Source organism: Pan troglodytes, chromosome 8 (genome assembly GCF_028858775.2).
Source record: "Pan troglodytes isolate AG18354 chromosome 8, NHGRI_mPanTro3-v2.0_pri, whole genome shotgun sequence".
Classification (NCBI taxonomy): domain Eukaryota; kingdom Metazoa; phylum Chordata; class Mammalia; order Primates; family Hominidae; genus Pan; species Pan troglodytes.
Genome location: NC_072406.2, coordinates 107817853 through 107841795, shown reverse-complemented (window position 1 = coordinate 107841795; position 23943 = coordinate 107817853). Strand labels below are relative to the sequence as shown.

Sequence of the window (23943 nt, the reverse complement as noted above, 5' to 3'; positions counted from 1 at the left end):
ACTTTTCCAGACAGATAGGAAGCAATTCCATTGTTAAACACAACACTGTTAAAAAGAAATGCCACTATTTTTGTTTCATTGTGTTTTTCAATTAGGAAGACATTTACATAAATATTTACCACCACATATCTTTTTAAAAATAAGAATGGCTATAAATAAATAACACATATTTACTTACAATTATTTTCTTACCACTAATCTCTCACCAAAAATCTGCATTCTAATTATATATCAGTTTCTAATAAAGTCATAGTTTTTTTCCCCATTATTTCCTTTTATTTTTCACTGTACTTTACTTTTTCAGCCACTTCCTCTTTTGTCCTTATATGCTTTAACATTTCTGATGACCCAGTAATTATGCCCAAGATTATGATTGATTCTTTGTCCTTTCTCTTTTCACTTCCCTTTTAATGTAGAAATATAAGCCAAATGGTGGTGGCACCACTTGATTATAGTGGGAAATACTGGCACAGTGGCTCACACCTGTAATCCCAGCATTTCAGGAGGCTGAGAGAGGAAGATCACTTGAGCTCAGGAGTTTGAGAACAGCCTGGGCAACATGGCGGGACCTTGTCTGTAACAAAAAAAAAAAACAAAAGAACACAGAAATTAATGAGGTGTGGTGGCATGCATACCTGCAGTCCCAGCTACTCCGGAGGCTGAGGTGGGAAGATCACTTGAGCCTGGGAGATTGAGGCTGTAATGAGCTGTAATCGTGTCACTGCACTCCAGTCTGGGTAACAGAGTGAGAACCTGTCTCAAAAAGAAAGAAAGAAATACTGGGAAGAATAGCTTCTGTGTGCAATAATCAAATCCAGTGAATTAGGAAAAATATTATTAATGTTCTTAAGTGGAGATTTCAGTGTTTCTGACTTGCTACAAATCAGGAATCGGGATATCACTAAGTTAGAGAAATTCATGAAACAAAAGGCAATTATTTCCTCTAAGGCTATCTCGCTGTTATTGTCTTAAGATCCTCCCAATGTAAAGTCACTCTTTTGGCTGGAATAAAGTTTTTGAAAAGGAACATTAGGGGAAGGGAGATTGTTTTTAAATGTACCACTACTAGGAAAATAAGCATTTGTCAATTCTTACCTACCCAAGACAACATAGAGTGAGGTAGAGACTTAAGGAAACAAAATTAGAAATTTCATAAAAGGGAACATAAAGTTGCCATTCTTATTGCTGACTCTATTGTTTCAAGTCTTTGCAGTGGGTGGGAGTAGGAAATTTTTCTGGGAAGGAAAAGGTTTTGCCCGCTTCCTTAAAGCAAGTCTACTCTATTTTAATTAGCTTTCTAGCTGTTATCTCTTTACTTCACATAAGGAACACTGCCAACACTCCATTTTGACACCATCCTGAGGAAACAGATAGTGCCCTCCTGAACTTTGGTAAGAAGCGTAATACATACAGCAGCTTAAGACTGACTACTCCAGGAAACAGTTTTTGAGTAGAACCTCCTTCCCAATAAAGTTAAAGGAAATTACTTTCTAAAAATCTCTATGAAGTGATAAGCCACTTTCCATATAGGTACTTTTCATGCTTCATACTGTGTTTCTCTGAATATAATTGGTAGGAACTCCATTTAAAATGTTAGGATATTTGATGTGTTTAAGGACAGAAAGAGAAAGGCTGGAGAGAATTCAAGTACCTTTGAACAACTCAAGTTTGAACTTTGAGAGTCCACTTACATGTGGATTTCAAAAAATATATATATTTTAAAATTTTTAGAAATTTGCAACAATTCGAAAAAACATGCAGATGAACCATGCAGCCTAGAAATATTGAAAATACTAAGAAAAAGTTAGGTATGTCATGAATGCATAAAATATATGTAGATATTAGTCTATTTTATTGTTTACTAACATAAAATATATGTAACTCTATTATAAAAAGTTAAAATTTATCAAAACTTACACAAACACAGACTATACATAGTGCCATTTGCAGTTGAGAGAAATGGAAATAAACATAAAGATGCAGTATTAAATCATAACTTCATAAAATTCACCGTAGAACATACTGTACTATTGTAATGATTTCATAGCTACCTTCTGTTGCCATTGTGGGGAGCTCAAGTGTTGCAAGAATCTGCTTAAAACACTGTGTGACGAACATCATCTCTGTGTGAGCAGTTCATCTTTCCAGTAAATTGTGTGTCACAGTAAAAACTGATCTCTCATGGCTCTCACACATTTTTCATTGTGTTTAGTGCAATACTAGAAACCTCGAATAACACCGTGGGATCCATATAAAGCGCCACTAGTGATGCTGGAAGTGCTCCCAACAAGCAGAGAAAAGTCATGCCATTACAAGAAAAAGATGAATTGCTTGATATGTACCATAAATTGAGGTTTGCGGCTGCAGCTGCCCACCATTTCAGATGGACAATTCACCTTTTAAACAGACAACATAAACTTACAGTATCCATACATACAGTATAGTACTGTAAATATATTTTCTCTTCCCTACAATTTTCTTAATAATCTTTCCTTTACTTAGCTTACTTTATTATAAAAATACAAAATATAATACATATGACATACAAAATATGTATTAATCAACTGTTTATGTTATCAGTAAGGCTTCTGGCCAATAGTAGGCTATTAATAGATAAGTTTTGGGGAAGGCAACAGTTACATGCTAATTTTTTATGAGGCTCAGCGCCTATAGCCCCCACATTGTTCAAGGGTGAACTGAAATATGAAACAAATTCAATAGTTAGATAGCCTAAATAAGCTATTATTTTCGTATTCCCAAACTTGCTAAAGATTGCTCCAGTTTGTAATAACTAAAACTACAATGAAGTTGTCTTAGGATTTAAAAAATATTTTGGATGGGAAGGATAATAACCTAATAATAAACTTAGATAATTTAACTTATACAAAATATTTATGTGAATACTGTGATGTTTGTACAACTGTCACTCCACATATAAAAATTCTAGATTTGTTTAGATTTTGGCATCAGACTGCTAGGAGTAACCATTTAGGTAGATGATATTATTGCAGCATTATTTTTAACATGCTGCTAAGAGAACTTCTATTAAACAACCTCTATCACTTGCCTGCTGACATCTTAAATTTTTTAAAACATGGCTAAATTCATTTACTCCACAATTAGTTGTAAATAACCATGAGAAAAGTAATGCAAGCATATATCATTTCTAGGTTAAAATAATAAGAAAATACATGTGCTTAAAGGAGTTAAAACATTGATCTCACAAGCAAATGGTGGGATTGGAGGTAGAGAGATTGCATTCTTCCCACGGCACATCTTGAGTCCTTATAACTGATTGACACGTGAGGGAATTCTTTCCACAAAGAAATGGGTAATAAATGAAACAAATCTTTATGATCGAAAAATATGAATCACATATAAGTTATCAAAGGGATTTCCTAGACAACTTCCAAACAGGAGGTAGAGACCTTGAGGTCATCTGTAGACTGAATTTTGACCACCATTCTCAGATACAGAGAAAAAATTTCTAGAGAATAAATATGAATGGAAGCCTTATGTTTTGGAGGTTGTCTAGGCTTGTTAATAATACAAGAGTTGGTCTTGATTAAATGAGTCTCTCCTTTCCTTCTCCTCAAATAAATGGGAAAATTCAGTGTACCAAAACTATGACTCAAATCGAGAGGTCACACTGTGAATCTCCAAATGTTAGAGCTCCATGTTTTGTCCAAACAAATCTCATAACCTGACTAAACTGCTTGGACTACACGGGACAAATTGGCATTTCATCAACTTCTGAACCTGAGCTGGGGCATAATTTACTGTGGAAACACTGACGAAGGAGCTTCATGTTCTTGGGAGCTCTCTGGATTTTAAATTCTAAACTGAAGATGGCAGTGAGCCAGTGACCCTAACCTGAGTTTGAAGGTGGTGCCACTTCTCTGGGAGCACAAAGTTCAAAAGGATGAATTTGGGAAAAAGCATCACTTCTGGTGGGCACTTCTGTCACTCAGGACCCAGTGTGCAGAGATGATACTGGGAACTAAAACACCTAAAAATTCAAGAAACTGAGTGAACCCTCTCAGAGATAAACCCCCCAAAATGCACCAAAACACATCAATCATCAAACTTTTGAAAATTAAAGACAAATAAAATATCTTGAAAGTAAAGAGAGAGAAACAACACTTTACTTTTAGAAGGAAAATAATTTGACTTACAGTAGCTTTCTCATCAGAAACCACAGAGGCCAGAGAAAATGGCACAGTATTTTTCAACTACTAAAATAAAAGAATTGTCAACACAGAATCCTATATCTAGCACAAATATTCTTGAGGAATGAAAGGAAAATTAAGACAGTCTCAGATGAAGGAAAATGAACAGAATCTATCACCAGCATATATACCCTAAAAGAATAGTTACAGAAGTTTTCTATGCAGAATAGAAATGTTAAATAAGAATTTTTGGAAGACAAGAAGAAAGGAAGAACACAACAAAAATATGAATAATTATAAAAAGCTTTCCTTCTCTTTAGTTTTTAAAATTATATTTGATGAAAGAAGCAAAAGTTATAACACTTTCACTATGGTTCTAGTATATGTAGATGATATATTTATGAACATTATAAATAGAAGAGGGTAAAGTGATCTAAAGGGAGGTAAGGTTTCTATTATCAAACACAGCCATTTCAGGGCACCAGAAATTGAGCAAAGGCAGACAACAAGTTGAAAAGCATTTATTCATGAAAAGTCTCCAAAACTTTGGGTAACAACAATGGGAAACTATGACCTGCTTGCCAGGGATGACTCCCCTTTAGTCTCTACCCATAACATGGACACAGCTTGGCAAGATAGTAGTTCAGCCATGAAAACCAGCAGCTTTCCTCCAGAGAGGGCAGGCTCAACCCAAGGTGGGAAGAGAAAACCACTTTTGCCAGCTAGATGTGAACAGGGAAAACCCCATGGTTTTGTAGTTCCAGTTGGGATGTGAAGTGGACCAACCAAAAATTTAATGGAATTATCTGAGAAGATATAAGCATTCCACATATCTCTCTCTGACCTGTGTATAGTGGAAATCCAAGACAGGCTAGCAAAAAGTGAAAGCCAGAGATTTGAGAACTGGCTATAACTTTGAAAGCATTCCCTAACTCACAAACAGATTGAGCAGGAGGGGGTGGAATCCCTGTGGACTCAGTTTTTTTTAACACAACCTCTCCTAAAGTGTAGGCTGTCCACTAAACTAAAGTAGACATGAGGGCAACTTGCAGAAAGCCAGGCTAAAAATTAAGAATAAAAAGCTGAGCAGAGGTATCAGTAGCTACACACCACAGAGAAGAGAATCTGCAGTTTAATCCCAGACAAATTGCTAGAAAACAACAATCCTCAGAAAAATAAAACAGAATCCCGAGTTGCTATATTAGTTCATATGTCCAGTATTTAATTAAAAATCACTAGATATGTAAAGAACTATAAGAGTATAACCCATACTCACCGAGGGGGAATAAAGAAGTCAGTATAAACTGACTTTGAATGGGGCCAGATATATAGGATTTAGCAGAGATTTCAAGAAGTTATTATGATGTTAAAAAATCAAAGAAAAATATGATAATGATTCAGCAATAGGAAATATCAATAAGAAACAAAAGCCATAGCAAAGAATCAAATAAAAATTCTAGAGAAGAAAAGCAAAATAAGTGATATGAAAAATTCACTAGATGGGCCCAAAAGTATAATAGATTGAAAGTATCAGAATAAGGAATCAGTTAATTTAACAATATATCAATAGAAAGGATCTGATTCAAGTAACAGAGAGGAAATAGATTGATGAAAAATAAAAAGAGCCTCGGAGATCTATGGGACCATTTCAAGTGTCCCAACACACATGTAAGAGGTGTCCCAGACAAAGAGGAGAGAGAAAAAATGAGCAGAAAATGTACTGGAAGAAATAAAGGCCCAAAACTTCTCAAATTTTACTTTTAAAAATTAACCTGGGCAACCCCCTTTGGGTCCCCTCCCATTTTATGGGAGCTCTGTTTTCACTCTATTAAATCTTGCAACTGCACACTCTTCTGGTCCATGTTTGTTATGGCTTGAGCTGAGCTTTCGCTTGCCATCCACCACTGCTGTTTGCCACCGTCGCAGACCCATCACTGACTTCCACCCCACTGGATCCAGCAGGGTGTCTGCTGCACTCCTGATCCAGCGAGGTGCCCATTGCCACTCCCAATCAGGCTAAAGGCTCGCCATTGTTCCTGCATGGCTAAGTGCCCAGGTTCGTCCTAGTTGAGCTGAACACTAGTCGCTGGGTTCCATGGTTCTCTTCCATGACCCACGGCTTCTAATAGAGCTATAACACTCACCACATGGTCCAAGATTCCATTCCTTGGAATCCGTGAGGCCAAGAACCCCAGGTGAGAGAACAAGAGGCTTGCCGCCATCTTGGAAGTGGCCCACCATCTTGGGAGCTCTAAGAACAAGGACCACCCCGCCCCGGTAACATTTTGGTGACCACGAAGGGACATCCAAAGTGGTAATATTGGACCACTTTCACTTGCTATTCTGTCCTATCCTTCCTTAGAATTGGAGGAAAATACCAGGCACCTGTTGGCCAGTTAAAAACGATTAGCGTGGCCGCTGGACTTAAGACTCAGGTGTGAGGCTATCTGGGAAAGGGCTTTTTTTTTTTTTTTTTTTTTTTTGAGACAGAGTCTTGCTCTGTCACCCAGGCTGGAGTGCAGTGGTGCAATCTTGGCTCACTGCAAGCTCCACCTCCTGGGTTCACACCATTCTCCTGCCTCAGCTTCCCCAGCAGCTGGGACTACAGGTGTCCACCACAACACCCAGCTAATTTTTTTGTATTTTTAATAGAGACAGGGTTTCACCATGTTAGCCAAGATGGTCTCGACCTCCTGACTTCGTGATCTGCCTGCCTCAGCCTCCCAAAGTGCTGGGATTACAGGCATGAGCCACCGTGCCTGTCCTGGGAAAGGGCTTTCTAACAACCCCCAATCCTTGTGGGTTGGGAGTGTTGGTCTGCCTAGAACCAGCTTCCGCTTTCAATTTTCCTGGGGAAGCCAAGGGCCAACTAGAGGCAGAAAGCTGTTGTCCCGAACTCCCAGCATTAGCTGGTTCAGATCATGGCACAGCCAGAAGTCTCTACTCAACAGCTGCCCATGTGTGTGCCCCTACCTTTCCTTCTGACCCATACCTCCTGGGTCCCAACCACAACTTTCTTGAAAGTGTAGCCCCAAAATTCTCCTTACCTCTGAATCTACTTCCTCCCATCCCTGCCTCCTAGGTACTAATGGTTCAGAGTTTCATTTCCTCTAGCAAGTTGTATCTCCAAAGGGATCTAAGGGAGCTCTACACTGCATCCTTAGGCCCCTAGGCTATGAACCCAGAGAGTCTTGTCCCTGGTATCCCTCCCAATTTAGGTATACAGCTCTCGACATGGGCAGTTATGTGAGACCCATGCCCCACCACCCTTGCCAGGGCCCCAAGTTTGTAAAGGGCTAGGAGAAAAGAGAGAGAAAGAGAGAGACAGAGGGGAGAGAAAGAAAGAGAGACAAAGAGGGAGTCAAAGAGAGAAAGAAAGAGAAAGATAGAAGTAGTAAAGAAAAAACAGTGTGCCCTATTCCTTTAAAAGCCAGGGTAAATTTAAAACCTATAATTGATCATGGAAGGTCTTCTCCATGACCCTATAACACTCCAATACTACCTTGTTGTCAGTGTAAACAAGGGCGTAACAGCCTGAAAACACTGAGACCACTGACAACCCGCAGCCTTCCTATCAAAAATCCTTAACCCAGTAACCCGCAGATGGCCCAAATGCATTCAATCTGTAGCAGCAACTGCTTTGCTAACAGAAGAAAGTAGAAAAATAACTTTTAGAGGAAACCTCATTGTGAGCACACCTCATCAGTTCAGAATTATCCTAAGTCAAAAAAGCAAAATGGTAGCTTACTAACTCAAATCTTACTCGTATGGGGCTATTCTGTTAGAAAAGGGTGATTTAACCTTAACCACTGAAAATTCCCTTAACCCAGCAGATTTCCTAACAGGGGATTTAAATCTTAATTACCATACAAAGGTCCGACCAGACCTAGGAGGAACTCCCTTCAGGACAGGACCATAGAGGTTTCCTCCCAGGTGATTGAGAAAAAACCCACAATGGTATATCTCCCAATGCTAACACTCCCCCCTCCCCCCAACCCACAACAGTCCCCAGAGTGTGATGTTCCCCTTCCTGTGTCCATGTGTTCTCTTTGTTCAACTCCCACCTATGAGTGAGAATATGCAGTGTTTGGTTTTTTGTTCTTGCGATAGTTTACTGAGAATGATGATTTCCAATTTCATCCATGTCCCTACAAAGGACAGGAACTCATCATTTTTTATGGCTGCATAGTATTCCATGGTGTATATGTGCCACATTTTCTTAATCCAGTCTATCATTGTTGGACATTTGGGTGGGTGCAGCGCACCAGCATGGCACATGTATACATATGTAACTAACCTGCACATTGTGCACATGTACCCTAAAACTTAAAGTATAATAATAATAAATTAAAAATTAAAAAATTAAAAAAAAAACAATGAACTTGGGATAATAAAAAAAAAAACCACAATGGGTATTCAGTAATTGATAGGGAGACTCTTGTGGAAGCAGAGTTAGGAGAATTGCCTAATAATCGGTTTGCTGAAATGTTCGAGCTGTTTTCACTCAGCCAAGTCTTAAAGCACTTATAGAATCAAAAAAATCTATCTCAATCCTGACTCAAAATGTTACCTACATCCTCTCTGACACAAATTTGCATAAGAACTGTTTTATTTATTGGAATGTATCTTGATGGGGCAACTGGGTTGTTATGAAATACTCAGGAACCCAGCCCAGCTCTACAACTCACCCCTGAGCACAAAGGCAATGTTGGGCATGCTGGTAAAGGACCACTAGAATACAGCAGCCTGGACCCTTTTCTTTGTGGTCAAGAAAGGTGGGAAAAGGGGCGCAGGACTGCTACTTGGTAAGCGTAACTAACCCGATAAGCAGAGGTCCATGGGTAGTTACGCACCCTGGAAAGCAATAAGCATTAGGACCATAGAAGACGCTCTAGGACTAATGCTCATCAGAGAATGACTAGGGGTGCTGGCATCCCTGTGTTTTTTTTTTTTCCAGATAGGAAACGTTACCCCTAAGGCAAAAACACCCCTAAGATGTATTCTGGAGAATTCGGCCCAGTCAGAGTGTATGTACCTTTTTCCCTGTCAGACTTAAAGCAAATTAAAATAGACCTAGGTAAATTCTCAAATAACCCTGATGGCTATATTGATGTTTTACAAGGGTTAGGACAATCCTTTAATCTGACATGGAGAAATATAATGTTACTGCTAAATCAGACACTAACCCCAAATGAGAGAAGTGCCACCATAACTACAGCCTGAGAGTTTCGCGATCTCTGGTATCTCAGTCAGGTCAATGATAGGATGACAACAGAGGAAAGAGAATGATTCCCCACAGGCCAGCAGGCAGTTCCCAGTGTAAACCCTCATTGGGAAGCAGAATCAGAACATGGAGATTGGTGCCGCAGACATTTGCTAACTTATGTGCTAGTAGGACTAGGGAAACCTAGGAAGAAGCCTATAAATTATTCAATGATGTCCACTATAACACAGGGAAAGGAAGAAAATCCTACTGCCTTTCTGGAGAGACTAAGGGAGGCACTGAGGAAGCATACCTCTCTGTCACCTGACTCTATTGAAGGCCAACTAGTCTTAAAGGATAAGTTTATCAGTCAGTCAGCTGCAGACATTAAAAAAACACTTCAAAAGTCCGCCTTAGGCATGGAGCAAAACTTAAAAAACCCTATTGAACTTGGCAACCTCGGTTTTTTATAATAGAGATCAGGAGGAGCAGGTGGAACTGGACTAACGAGATAAGAAAAAGGCCACCGCTTTAGTCATGGCCCTCAGGCAAGCGGACTTTGGAGGCTCTGGAACACAGAAAGGCTGAGCAAATCGAATGCCTAATAGGGCTTGCTTCCAGTGTGGTCTACAAGGACACTTTAAAGCAGATTGTCCAAATAGAAATAAGCTGCCCCCTCGTCCATGCCCCTTATGTCAAGGGAATCACTGGAAGGCCCACTGCCCCAGGGGACGAAGGTCCTCTGAGTCAGAAGCCACTAACCAGATGATCCAGCAGCAGGAATGAGGGTGCCTGTGGCAAGCACCAGCCCATGCCATCACCCTCACAGAGCCCCGGGTATGTTTGACCATTGAGGGCCAGGAGGTTAACTGTCTCCTGGACACTGGCACGGCCTTCTCAGTCTTACTCTCTTGTCCCGGAAAACTGTCCTCCAGATCTGTCACTATCCGAGGGGTCCTAGGACAGCCAGTCACTAGATATTTCTCCCAACCACTAAGTTGTGACTGGGGAACATTACTCTTTCACATGCTTTTCTAATTATGCCTGAAAGCCCCACTCCCTTGTTAGGGAGAGACATTCTAGCAAAAGCAGCAGCCATTATACACCTGAACACAGGAAAAGGAACCCCCTTTTGTTGCCCTCTGCTTGAGGAAGGAATTAATCCTGAAGTCTGGGCAACAGACGGACAATATGGACGAGCAAAGAATGCCTGTTCTGTTCAAGTTAAACTAAAGGATTCTGCCTCCTTTCCCTACCAAAGGCAGTACCCCCTTACACCCGAGGCCCAACAAGGACTCCAAAAGATTGTTAAGAAACTAAAAGCCCAAGGCCTAGTAAAACCATGCAATAGCCTCTGCAATACTCCAATTTTAGGATTACAGAAACCCAATGGACAGTGGAGGTTAGGGCAAGATCTCAGGATTATCAGTGAGGCCATTGTCCCTCCATACCCAGCTGTACCTAACCCTTATACTCTGCTTTCCCAAATACCAGAGGAAGCAGAGTGGTTTACAGTCCTGGACCTTAAGGATGCCTTTTTCTGCATCCCTGTACATCCTGACTCTCAATTCTTGTTTGCCTTTGAAGATCCTTCGAACCCAATGTCTCAACTCACCTGGACTGTTTTACCCCAAGGGTTCAGGGATAGCCCCCATCTATTTGGCCAAGCATTAGCCCAAGAGTTGAGCCAGTTCTCATACCTGGACACTCTTGTCCTTTGGTACGTGGATGATTTACTTTTAGCCGCCCGTTCGGAAACCTTGTGCCATCAAGCCACCCAAACGCTCTTAAATTTCCTCGCCACCTGTGGCTACAAGGTTTCCAAACCAAAGGCTCAGCTCTGCTCACAGCAGGTTAAATACTTAGGGCTAAAATTATCCAAAGGCACCAGGGCCTTCAGTAAGGAACGTATCCAGCCTATACTGGCTTATCCTCATCCCAAAACCCTAAAGCAACTACGAGGGTTCCTTGGCATAACACGCTTCTGCCAAATATGGATTCCCAGGTACGGCAAAATAGCCAGGCCATTATATACACTAATTAAGGAAACTCAGAAAGCCAATACCCATTTAGTAAGAAGGACACCTGAAGCAGAAGCAGCTTTCCAGGCCCTAAAGAAGGCCCTAACCCAAGCCCCGGTATTAAGCTTGCCAACGGAGTGAGACTTTTCTTTATATGTCACAGAAAAAAGAGGAATAGCTCTAGGAATCCTTACACAGGTCCGAGAGACCAGCTTGCAACCCATGGCTTACCTAAGTAAGGAAATTGATGTAGTGGCAAAAGGTTGGCCTCATTGTTTACGGGTAGTGGTGGCAGTAGCAGTCTTAGTATCTGAAGCAGTTAAAATAATACAGGGAAGAGATCTTACCGTGTGGACATCTCATGATGTGAACAGCATACTCACTGCTAAAGGAGACTTGTGGCTATCAGGCAACCATTTGCTTAAATAACAGGCTCTATTACTTAAAGGGCCAGTGCTGCAACTGCACACTTGTGCAACTCCTAACTGAGCCACATTTCTTCCAAATAATAAAGAAAAGATAGAACATAACTGTCAACAGGTGATTGCTCAAACCTATGCCACTCGAGGGGACCTTCTAGAGGTTCCCTTAACTGATCCCAACCTCAACTTGTATACTAATGGAAGTTCCTCTGTAGAAAAAGGACTTCGAAAAGTGGGGTATGCAGTGGTCAGTAATAATGGAATACTTGAAAGTAATCCTCTCACTCCAGGAACTAGTGCTCAGCTGGCAGAACTAATAGCCCTCACTCGGGCACTAGAATTAGAAGAAGGAAAAAGGGTAAATATATATACAGACTCTAAGTATGCTCACCTAGTTCTCCATGCCCACACAGCAATATGGAGAGAAAGGAAATTCCTAACTTCCGAGGGAACACCTATCAAACATCAGGAAGCCATTAGGAGATTATTCTTGGCTGTACAGAGAAACCTAAAGAGGTGGCAGTCTTACACTGCTGGCGTCACCAGAAAGGAAAGGAAAGGGAAATAGAAGGGAACCACCAAGAGGATATTGAAGGCAGAAGAGCTGCAAGGCAGGACCCCCTCCATTAGAAATGCTTATAGAAGGACCCCTAGTATGGGGTAATCCCCTCCAGGAAACCAAGCCCCAGTACTCAGCAGAAGACATAGAATGGGGAACCTCACAAGGACATAGTTTCCTCCCCTCAGGATGGCTAGCCACCGAAGAAGGAAAAATACTTTTGCCTGCAGCTAACCAGTGGAAATTACTTAAAACCCTTCACCCAAAACTTTCACTCTCACTGCACCTCCTCCATGCCACTGTACTACCAGTAGCTCCCCTTACCAAGAGCTTCCATGGAGAATGCAGCTTCCTGGAAATATTGATGCCCCATCATATAGGAGTTTTTCTAAAGGAAACCCCACTTTCACCGCCCACACCCATATATGCCCCTGCACTTCAGGCCATACATTTCAATCCCTGTATGTTTAAGCTCCTTGTTAAGTTTGCCTCTTCCAGAATCGAAGCTGTAAAATTACAAATCCTTCTTCAAATGGAGCCCCAGATGCTGTCCATGACTAAGATCTACTGCAGACCCCTGGACCGGCCTGCTAGCCCATGCTCTGATGTTAATGGCATTGAAGGCACCCCTCCTGAGGAAATCTCAACTGCACGACCCCTATCATGCCTCAATTCAGCAGGAAGCAGTTAAGAGCGGTCGTCAGCCAACCTCCCCAACAGCACTTGGGTTTTCCTGTTGAGAGGGGGTACTGAGAGACAGGACTAGCTGGATTTCCTAGGCCGACTAAGAATTCCTAAACCTAGCTGGGAAAGGTGACCACACCCACCTTTAAACACGGGGCTTGCAACTCAGCTCACACCTGACCAATCAGGTAGTAAAGAGGGCTCGCTAGAATACAAATTAGGCTAAAGCAGGAGGTAAAGAAAGAGTCAAATCATATATCACCTGAGAGCACAGGTGGAGGGACAATGATCAGGACATAAACCCAGGCATTTGAGCAGGGAGCGGCAACCCCCTTTGGGTCCCCTCCCATTTTATGGGAGCTCTGTTTTCACTCTATTAAATCTTGCAACTGCAAAAAAAAAAAAAAAAAACCCTGCAGATCCAAGAACCTCAATGAACAATGTGTGTAAGATAAACACAAAAAGAACCACATCTAGGTAGCTAGGCGAATTGCTGAAAACAAATTTAAAAGGTGAAGGATTTGGGATTGTAGCTTACTTAAAGCTTACAGTTATCCTGACACTGTCTCATGGAAACAGGCAGAAGACACAAGATTCCTGCATCATAAACAAAACACTTTATTACTCACAGAACAGCAAGAAGAATGCACATCAACATATTTGCCTAAGTTCCTTATGCCTAAATCCCACAAGGCCCATGCCTACCCACACAGTGGGTTGCAACCCAGGCAAAGGGCCCAACACTTTTTGAGCAAGCAGCAAATCCAGTTTCCCTGCCTCTCCTTAGGTAGTGAGCAGGGACACAGTACCACTCTATGGTCACCTTGACCAGCTAGTTGACTATATGACTAGCTACAGAAATGGCTCAGTGTCAGAAGATGAATAAAGCTTGCCATCTGTCACGCTCAGCAAGAATATGCATGTTTTAGTTCATTTTACATTGCTATAATGGAATACCTGAGACTGGGTAATTGATTATAAAAAGAAGTTTATTTAGCTCATGGTTCTGGAGACTGGGAAGTTTAAGACTGGGAAGCCACATCCGACAAGGGCCTCACGTTGCATCATAACATAGCAGATGGCATCACATGGCAGGAGCACACATGACAGTGGCAAGCAAGCATGTGGAAAAGAGACAAAACATGAGAGGAAACTTCACTTTATAACCACCTGCTCTCTCAGTAATTAATCCAGTACTGCAAGAGACAGAACTCACTCCCACAATATGGCATTAATCCTTTCATAAGAGCAGATCTTTCATGACTCAAATACCTTTTAAAGTCTTACCACCTCTCAACCCGTTACACTGGGGACCAAGCCTCAACATGAGTTTTGGTGGGGACAAACCATACTCAAACCACAGCAATGCAGGAACAAATAGGAACCAAAGGACTGCCTTTTGCAACCAAAACCAAAAGGAGAGAACTGAGCTATAGTGGAGCAAAGTTGCCATATCTTATCACAGGTAAACCACCATTAACCTGAAGTGGATTTTAAGTTAAAGTTATGAAGTTCAAGAAAAATAAAAATCCCTAGAGTAACCACTGAAAAATGAACTTTAAAAATATACTTAAAAATGAGCTTGGCACAGCGGTTCATACCTGCAATACCAACACTTTGGGAGGCCAAGGCAGGAGGATTGCTAGAGACCAAGACTTTAAGACAAGCATGGGCCACATAGTGGGACCCCTGACTGCACAAATTTTTTTTAAATTAGCTGGATGTGGTGTTACACATCTGTAGTCCCGGCTACTCAGGAGGCTGAGGTGGAAGGATTGCTTGAGCCTGGGAGGTCAAGGCTGCAGTGATCCATGATCACACCACTGCACTTCAGCCTGAGTGACAGAATGAAACCCTGTCTCAAACAAGCAAACAAAAATACAAATATAAATAAGTAGTTGTCAGGGGATGAGGGAGAGGGAAATGGGAGTGGCTGCTTATAGATACAGGATTTCTTTTGGGAGTAATTAAAATGTTCTGAAATTAGATAATGACTCTATAAATATACTAAAAACCACTGAATTGTACACTTTAAAGGGGTGAATTTAAGGGTATGTGAATTATATCTCACTAAATGAATTAAAATATTGATTTAAAACAAAAGAAGGCAGTAAAAGGGGAACAGAGGAAAAAGAAGAAATAAGACATATAGAAAGGAAATAGCAAAATAGACAAATCCAAACATACCAATAACTACACTGAATGTGAATGAACTAAACAGTTTAATCAAAAGACAAAAATTGTCAGGATGTATTTAAAAAAAAACAAGATCTAACTACATGTTGCCTAAAAGAAACACAGTTTAGTTTAAAATATACAGTAGGTTGAATAGCATGCATAAATAGCTGCTATGAAAGAGATGGAATGGCTATATGAATATAAGACGAAATAGCCTTTATGACAAGGCACATTAAGACAAGGAAGGACATCTAATCATAATAAAAAGGTTAATACATCTGAAAATATAACAATTATACACATATAACACCTAACCACAGAGCCCCAAAATACATGAAGCAAATACTGACAGAATTGAAAGGAGAAAGAGACAAGAGGGTATGACTCAGTTATCTGAAATGACTCCTGATTAAGTAAAGTTCACAAAAAATAAATATTGTTATCGTGAATTTCCAGGAGAAATCAAAAAGGCATAACAAGAATCATTGCATAAACCTTTTATTTAAACAAGTTTATAAACTATAACGTTTCCAGATTCCAGGGATAACCGAGGGGAATAACTCTCTCCAGTGAAAACTTAACGATTCTTTTCATTCCCGTCGTCCTTTTGCAAAACAATTCCAAGGCTTACTGAAACAGTAAGATAGTATCCAGACTGTACATTCTCACAAGATGTAAGAAAGCAGACCTGAAAATACTATTTTGATAATATGTGGGCTAATCTTATTCTTAAACTGTTGTTGCTGCTGCTGTTGTAGTTTTACAAACACTGCATATTCTAAAAAAAAAAAATTTTTGAAACTCTGTTTGAAAAACAAATAAATAAATGATAAATATATTCCTTCCATGAAGTAAAGTAATGCACAAATGAATAAATAAATGATAGCATTTGTGCAAAGGTTAAGAGGTTGTAAACTTATTTAGTTTCATCTCTGTTTGGTATAATACATAATATCATAAAGTGTTATAAGCTATTCTATTTTTCAACATAATCTTAAACTCAGGAAAAAATTAGCTTCTTTACTGCTAGACTGCAAGTTGGCAACAAACACATGGTTTAGTAGACAAAATAATACATTTATTAAGGCACTATGCCTCCAAAAGAGAACAGTGGTTAGTTACAATCCAAAACTGAGACCTGAAAAGAAGTAATGTATTACTAATTAAATAAGAAAAATAACTGGTAAATTAAGTTTTCAAACTTTAACGTTTATTTATTTATTTATGTAAATTTTATTTTTATTCCTTTTTCGAGACAGGGTCTCATTCTATTGCCCAAGCTGCAGTAGTAGTGGTGCAATCATATAGTTCACTGCAGCCTCGTCCTCCCAGGCTCAAGGGATTCTCCCACCTCAGCCTCCCAAGTAGCCAGGACCACAGGCCCATGGCACCACATCCAGCTAATTTTTGTATTTTTTGTAGAGATGGGGTTTCACTATGTTGCCCAGGCTGGTCTTGAACTCCTGAGCTCAAGCAATCTGCCCACCTCTGCCTCCCAAAGTGCTGGGATTACAGGAGTGAGCCATCATGCCCAGGTCTCAAACTTTAACTTAAGAAAAATGTAGATGTCATTTCTGTGATAATGGTGACATTATTCTAGACTGTAAATAAATAAAATAGAGACTTACTACACTTTGAGCTGTACAAAAATTTGGACTTATGCCAAAATAGCTGTAACTATTTAAATTGATGAATGGATGGATGGCTATATGGATGGATATAAAAATAGTTGATAGATTTTTTTTCCTTTCTGCTGCTGCTTCATGGTAGAGCTAACCCACCCCTTGTCTCTCACTCCAGCTGCAGTGGATATCCTGTCTACCTTTTTTGTGGACATTTGTCCATCAATAACAAATGGGTACCCCAAAAGTCAAGAGTCACACAAATATTAAACCAAGTTTTATAAATGTTTGTGCTGTTGAGTTAAAGAGCTTACAAGTACTACAGGGACTGATTCTCTGACAAGGAATCAAACCCAGGCCACAGGTGTGAAAGCACAGAATCTTAGCCACTGCACCACAAGGTGGAATGCCTTATTTGTAAATCCCACAGGGAATTCAAAGCAGGCAGTTTGAGTGTACAAAGGATTTTAATTTTGTTTTGGGTTAGATTTTTGCATTTTAATTTTGTCAAGAGAATTTCTAAGCCAAGACACTATTGTGTCTTTCTTTAATTTGATTGTCCCATAAATACAAGTAAGACAATTGTTTAGAATGAGAGATCTTCAAAATCTTCTTTTTAAGAAAAAAAAATTAAAGTTCTTTCTAATTTAAAGGATCCATCTTTTGGCCACTGATGATTAGAATTTCCAATGGTTTACAAATTCCAGTAGTGACTCAACAATAAGCCTCTTCATGAAAAGTCCAGGAGATAATTTTCCAGGTTTAGAATAAGTTTTTACTATATAAACAAGAGGTGTTCCTTGAGAGCATATGGAGGAGACAGTCTCCATGATCCCCGAAAATTCACTCAGAAGTAGACTTAAGATAACAAAGACTCTTGCCGCCACAGACTATTTTTTTTTTTTTTTTTTTTTAAGACAGAGTCTCGCTCTGTCGCCCAGGCTGGAGTGCAGCGGCGCAATCTCTGCTCGCTGCAAGCTCCGCCTCCCGGGTTCACGCCATTCTCCTGCCTCAGCCTCCTGAGTAGCTGGGACTACAGGCGCCCGCCACCACACCCGGCTAATTTTTTGTATTTTTAGTAGAGATGGGGTTTCATCGTGTTAGCCAGGATGGTCTCGATCTCCTGACCTCATGATCTGCCCACCTTGGCCTCCCAAAGTGCTGGGATTACAGGCGGGAGCCACAGCGCCTAGCCCACCACAGACTATTAAGGCTGGTGTTTGTGCATATGGTGCCACTAGTAACCAACAAATTTGCCAGGGACCACCAGTCACAGACCCGTTAATCCACTGGCACCAGGTAGGCCCTCCTGGGATTAGAATTTTCCCAGCCTAACCAGGCAACAGGAGCCCCTTACAGATGGAACTTAAGACAAACTCCCCTGAGAGCTTGACATAGTTGGAACAAAAAGTATACTGCTTAAAATCTTATGTGACCAGCCATTTTTAGACTGGTCACCTAATGTGACCTGAAAATCATGCTCCCTAAAATCGCAAGGACCAAGAGAAAATGCTCTCAAAAGTCAAGGTCTTATACGGACATGAAATAAGACAATAGGAGAACTTCATCTGGTTTTTATTTTGGGGACTACAGCAAAGTTTATAGACACAGGTCTAGTCAGAACCGCAAAACTGATCAGTCTGCAGTGCCAGCTCAAATAGAGAGTTTATGGGGGTTTAGGCCCATGTCCTACCCTATGGCATCCTTCTTTATGACACAACAACACGGAAAGACAAAGACTATTTCTGGAAGGAAAGGGACCAAACAATGTGAATATTCATACCAAAAAAGGACACCAGAGTCGCTACACCCAAAACTAGTCACACAAATCCTTTTTTCCCATTAATCAAGGTTTTGGAGATGAAAATGAGACAAACAGTGATTTTTACCATCGGCTCTACCAGATTCCACAGAGGGAGAGAGGCCGGGAGCCTGACTGGTAAGAATTTCTTACCCTTCTGCTGGCTCGTCAGGTCCTTGGTTCCCTTCATTGCAGCTTCCAGAAGAACAGAGCAGCTTTGGTATCCTGTTCACAGCACCAAAACTGGAGGGGCCAAGGAAAACTTCCCCTTTGCCCTCTGAAGTTTCACTGACAATCGCTGACAAAAAAGGCAGGTTAATAGGAGAAAAGGCATACAAATTTATTTGATCATAATTTTACACGTACACAGGAGACTGCAGAATGAAGACCTGAAGGGGAGGCTGGGCACAGTGTCACATGCCTGTGACCTCAGCACTTTGGGAGGCTGAGGAGGGAGTATGCCTTGGGGCCAAGAGTTTAAAGGTCAGCCTTAGGAACAAAGCAAGATTCCATCTGTACAAAAAATTTTAAAATTAGCCAGGTATGCTGGGCCCAGGAGTTTGAGGCTGCATGAGCTGTGATTGTGCCACCGAGCTCCAGCTCGAGTGACAGTGTGAGACCCTGTCCCTAAAAAAAGTGAAAATAAATAAAATAAATAAAAGATACAGGGGAAATTGTCCACTTTTATGCTTAGGTTCAACCAAGTATGAACAGCCATGTACAAATATGACAGGATAAAAAAAGAGTGTGATCTAATGCTATAGACTGAGTGGGAGAAACTCAGCAATGCTGTCTATCTAGATTCTTCTTGACCTCTGTGCCTTCCTTCCTTCTGGATGTGGGATAGGACCCGCTCTGCAATGGGATTCAACAGTCTAAATGTGGGGTAGAAGCCTCTCCAGAATGGGTTTCAACAATCTGGAACAGTCAAACGAGGCAGGTCAGATCATTTCTTTATGGCCAGTTTTTATACAGAAAGGCTGGGAGAAAGAGAAAGTTAAAGTGATATTTTTAGGTTTTGTTGCTGGCTTCTATGACCCACCTGGGGGAAGAGGAATTCTAGTTTCCATGCCTCGGGGGAGAATGAGAGGCCAGAGACAGAAGGGCAAGAGAAAGTCCGAGAGGGCACCAGCACAGTAAAGATCCAGGGCAGTTCTGCTTCAGAGGCCTTCATTTGTGGCTACCATTTTCTGGGATCCTGGAATAGCCACAGCTATCTGCGAAAGAGGCTGGGCAATGTCATCTTTTGGCTATATTGTGCTCAGTAAAAAGTTGGGGCTCTGTTTATTTGAGAGAAGAGAGAACAAATATATAGTCAGCAATAAACAGTTTCTGCCATAGAGTCAAAATTACACAGATTCAGAACTGGACAAAATGTGGGACTATAGACAGTCTCCAAGGGATGAAATGAGGAAGAAGAGCAAAGAAAAAAAGAAAAGGAGTAGAAACCCCTCTTCCCTTGTTATTAATACTACTTCCCTTGTTATTAATACTAAATGGCTAAAGAAAAATTTTTTAAAAGGTTTCAAAGTGAAAACATACTTCTTTCCTCTACAATGTATTCATTGTTTATTAATCTCTTAAAAAGCAACGAGATGAATTCTGCCAGAGCTACTAAACATTTGTTTTCTACTAAACATGTAGACACCGTTTATTCAATTTACTTAGATAAATGCTTGTAAACAATAATTTAGATAAATTACATAGTTATTTTAATCATGAGTATCATTAAAAAAAAATTTTTTTTAAACAGTCTGGCTCTGTTGCCCAAGCTGGAATGCAGTGGTGTAATCTCTGCTCACTGCAACCTCCACCTCCTCTGTTCAAGTGATTCTCCTGCATCAGCCTCCTGAGTAGCTGGGATTACAGGCCGGCACCACCACACCCGGCTAATTTTTGTATTTTTAGTAGAGACAGGGTTTCACCATATTGGCCAAGCTAGTCTGGAACTCCTGACCTCAAGTGATCTGTCCGCCTCCATCTCCCAAAGTGCTGGGATTACAGGCATGAGCCACCGTGCCTGGCCTATCATGGTTATTATAAAAATTAATGATGGTTTAAAATTACGTCTTGGGGGCTGTGCACAGTGGCTTACGCTTGTAATCCCAGCACTTTGGGAGGCCGAGGGGGGTGGATCACCTAAGGTCAGGAGTTCGAGACCAGCCTGGTCAACATGGTGAAACCCTCTCTACTAAAAATACAAAAACTAGCTGGGCGTGGTGGCACATGCCTGTAATCCCAGCTACTGGTGGTGGGGGCCGGGGCTGAGGCAGGAGAATTGCTTGAACCCAGGAGGTGGTGGTTGCAGTGATCTGAGATGGCACCACTGCACTTCAGCCTGGACGACAGAGGGAGACTCCGTCTCAAAAACAAACAAACAAACAAACAAACAAACAAACAACAAAAAACACTGCATCTTGGGGAGCAGGAGTGGGAAAAGAAAGGTGGGTTTGGTTATGAAAAGACAAGAGGCCCGGGCACGGTGGCTCAGGCCTGTAATCCCAGCACTTGGGAGGCCAAGGCCGGCGGATTGCCTGAGGTCATGAGTTTGAGACCAGCCTGACCAACATGGTGAAACTTCGTCTCTACTAAAAATACAAAAATTAGCTGGGCGTGGTGGCAGGCACCTGTAATCCCAGGTACTCGGGAGGCTGAGGCAGAAGAATCTCTTGAACCCGGGAGGCGGAGGTTGCAGTGAGCCGAGACCAGGCCATTGCACTTCAGACTGGGCAACAAAAGCGAAACTTCGTCTCAAAAAAACAAAGAAAAAACAAACAAACAGAAAAAAAAAAATAAGGAAAAGAGGAGAGATTTTCAGGGAGACAGAACTGCTCTGTATCTTTACTGTGGTGGTGGAAACATGAAACTACACATGCATTAAAATTTCATGAACTAAATATACACACACACACAAATAAAACTGGGGAAATCTTGAAGATTGGTGGGTTGTATCAATGCCATTATTCCACTTGTGATATTGTATGATAGTTTTTGAAGTGTTAGCTTTGAGGGTACACAGGATTGCTCTGAGTACTCTCAATTTCCTATAACTTCATGCATCTACCTGAAGGTTGTAGGTTGTATAACCTACAACTTCATCTATCATGAAATAGAAAATTTAATTTTAAAAAGTCTCAGCTGATGAAAATGATTCTACAGGTACTCAGTTAAGTTTTTAAAAATGAAGAAATGCTCAATTTGTAATTATTGTATTGAAAGAGCTCTCACCGCTGTTCTTTTGCTACCAGAGCAGAATTTTTTTCACAAAATTATTATTAACTGTTTTTCAAAATCTAAGTACCACACAACATACATACTACCACACAAACATTGTTTAACTTTTTATTAGACACTGGGTTAAAAGTTTAAATGTGCCTTTTTTAGTGTAAATGATAGTATGCTCTGTGTACTGTTCTGTAACTTGGTTTTTTCATGTATTTGTCTTGGAGATATTTCCATTTCACTAAATAAAGAACTACCTCATTCTTGCTGTTACAGAGTATTCCATAATGAATGCATCATAGTTTATTTATCCACTCTGCTACTAATAGACATTTACATTGTTTCCAATATATATGCTTCTATTTGCCTCTTCTACACTTGTGTGGATTTCTCCGGAATAGCTATCAAGAAGTTAAATCTCTGGGCCAGGCGCAGCAGCTCATGCCTGTAATCCCAGCACTTTGGGAGGCCAAGGCAGGCGGATCACAAGGTCAGGAGATTGAGACCATCCAGGCCAACATAGTGAAACCCTGTCTCTACTAAAAATACAAAAATTAGCTGGGCGTGATGGCACATGCCTGTAATCCCAGCTACTCGGGAGGCTGAGGCAGAAGAATCACTTGAACCAGGGAGTCGGAGGTTGTAGTGAGCCGAGGTCACGGCACTGCACTCCAGCCTAGGGACAGAGTGAGACTCTGTCTCAAAAAAAAAAAATAAAATAAAAATAAATAAAAATAAAAAAAAGAAGTTAAATCCCTGAATAAAGGGGCATATGCATATAAAAACTTAATAGATACTGACCTATGGCCCTCCAAAAAAAGCTATAACAGTTTACATTCCTAATGCAGTGTACCCATTTTTTTATATCATCATTTGATGTCATCAAACTTTTTCAGTGTTGACAATCTAATTTGGAAAAATCTAGTATCTTTTTTTAAGTAAACTTTTTTGTTGAAGTATAAACATGAATACAGAACAATGCATAAATCAAATGTATATATAGCTCCACTAATTTTTACAAAGTGATGGCTAGGAGAGGTGGCTCACACCTGTAATCCCAGCACTTTGGGATGCCAAGGTGGGCAGATCACTTGAGGTCAGGAGTTCAAGACTAGCCTGGCTAGCATGGTGAAACTCCATTTCTATTAAAAATACAATAATTAGCTGGGCATAGTGGCACATGCCTATAATCCCAGCTACTCAGGAGGCTGAAGCACGAGAATCGCTTGAAGGCAGGAAGTGGAGGTTGCAGTGAGCCAAGATTGCACCACTGCACTCCAGCCTGAGACACAGAGCAAGACTCTGTCTCAAAAAACAAAACAAAACAAAACAAAACAAACAACAAAAAAAGTGAGCCTGCCCATGTAACCCTAGCCCATTTGAAGACATGATTACCACCAGCTCAGAAATCTCCATTGTATTCCTACCCAGTCACTACTCCTCTCAAACATAACTGATGGCAGCGGATGCTACCATCACACTAGCTGCAGCAGGGAGGCCCCGCTGGGCCTGGGCACTCCATGGAGCCAGTGGGAGGCCTGCCCTTTCTGAATTGGGGTGGGAGCTACCCAGGTACCACTGCAGCCCCCCCAAACTGCGGCTGCAGACCCAGGCCTCATGCTCTATGGAGCAGGTAGAAGCTCCACCCTCCTGGGCAGGGCTGCAGCCGCCCAAACCATGGCTGTGCATCTGAGCCTCCCTGTGCTGTTGGAGGAGGCCAGGAGCAGGCAGGATCTGCCCTCCCGGGTGCAGCTGCAGCCCCCACGACCAACAGCTGCAGACCAGGTCCCCGCTGCATGGAGCAGGCAGGAGTTGGGAACAAGCGGGATCCCTGAGTTGGCAGGGCAGGAGCTCCCAGGTACAGCTGTGGCCACCCTCCCAGGCACAGGACCCGGCCATCTCTGCAGCCTGCACCCTCGGGTGCCCAGGAAGGCGCCCCCCTCAGTCCCTGCAGGCTTAGGAGTGTCTGCTCCCACTGCCTGACCTCTCTTCTCTCCCAGCGCCTGCTCAGATCTCTCCAAGTGGGGTTGGGCTGAACACCTGGGCCATGAATGGCAGCGGA

The 23943-nt window shown here is 41.4% G+C and overlaps 1 protein-coding gene across 3 annotated transcripts in view; it reads right to left on the bottom strand.

Annotated features, from left to right (window-relative positions):
- The window catches only part of ENTPD1 (ectonucleoside triphosphate diphosphohydrolase 1), a 207696-nt gene that overhangs the window by 170971 nt on the left and 12782 nt on the right, over positions 1-23943 (bottom strand). For 2 of the 3 annotated variants that reach the window (XR_010146994.1, XM_063782057.1), the window contains exons 3-4: positions 19702-19939; positions 18813-18957 (exon numbers count right to left, since the gene is read on the bottom strand). Coding sequence is in view for 2 of the 3 variants with exons in the window: in XM_063782057.1 (XP_063638127.1) it covers positions 18813-18849 (37 nt within the window). In the remaining variant the exon portion in view is untranslated. The remainder of the gene's footprint in view (positions 1-18812; positions 18958-19701; positions 19940-23943) is intronic. The other variant, XM_063782059.1, reaches the window with a different exon arrangement.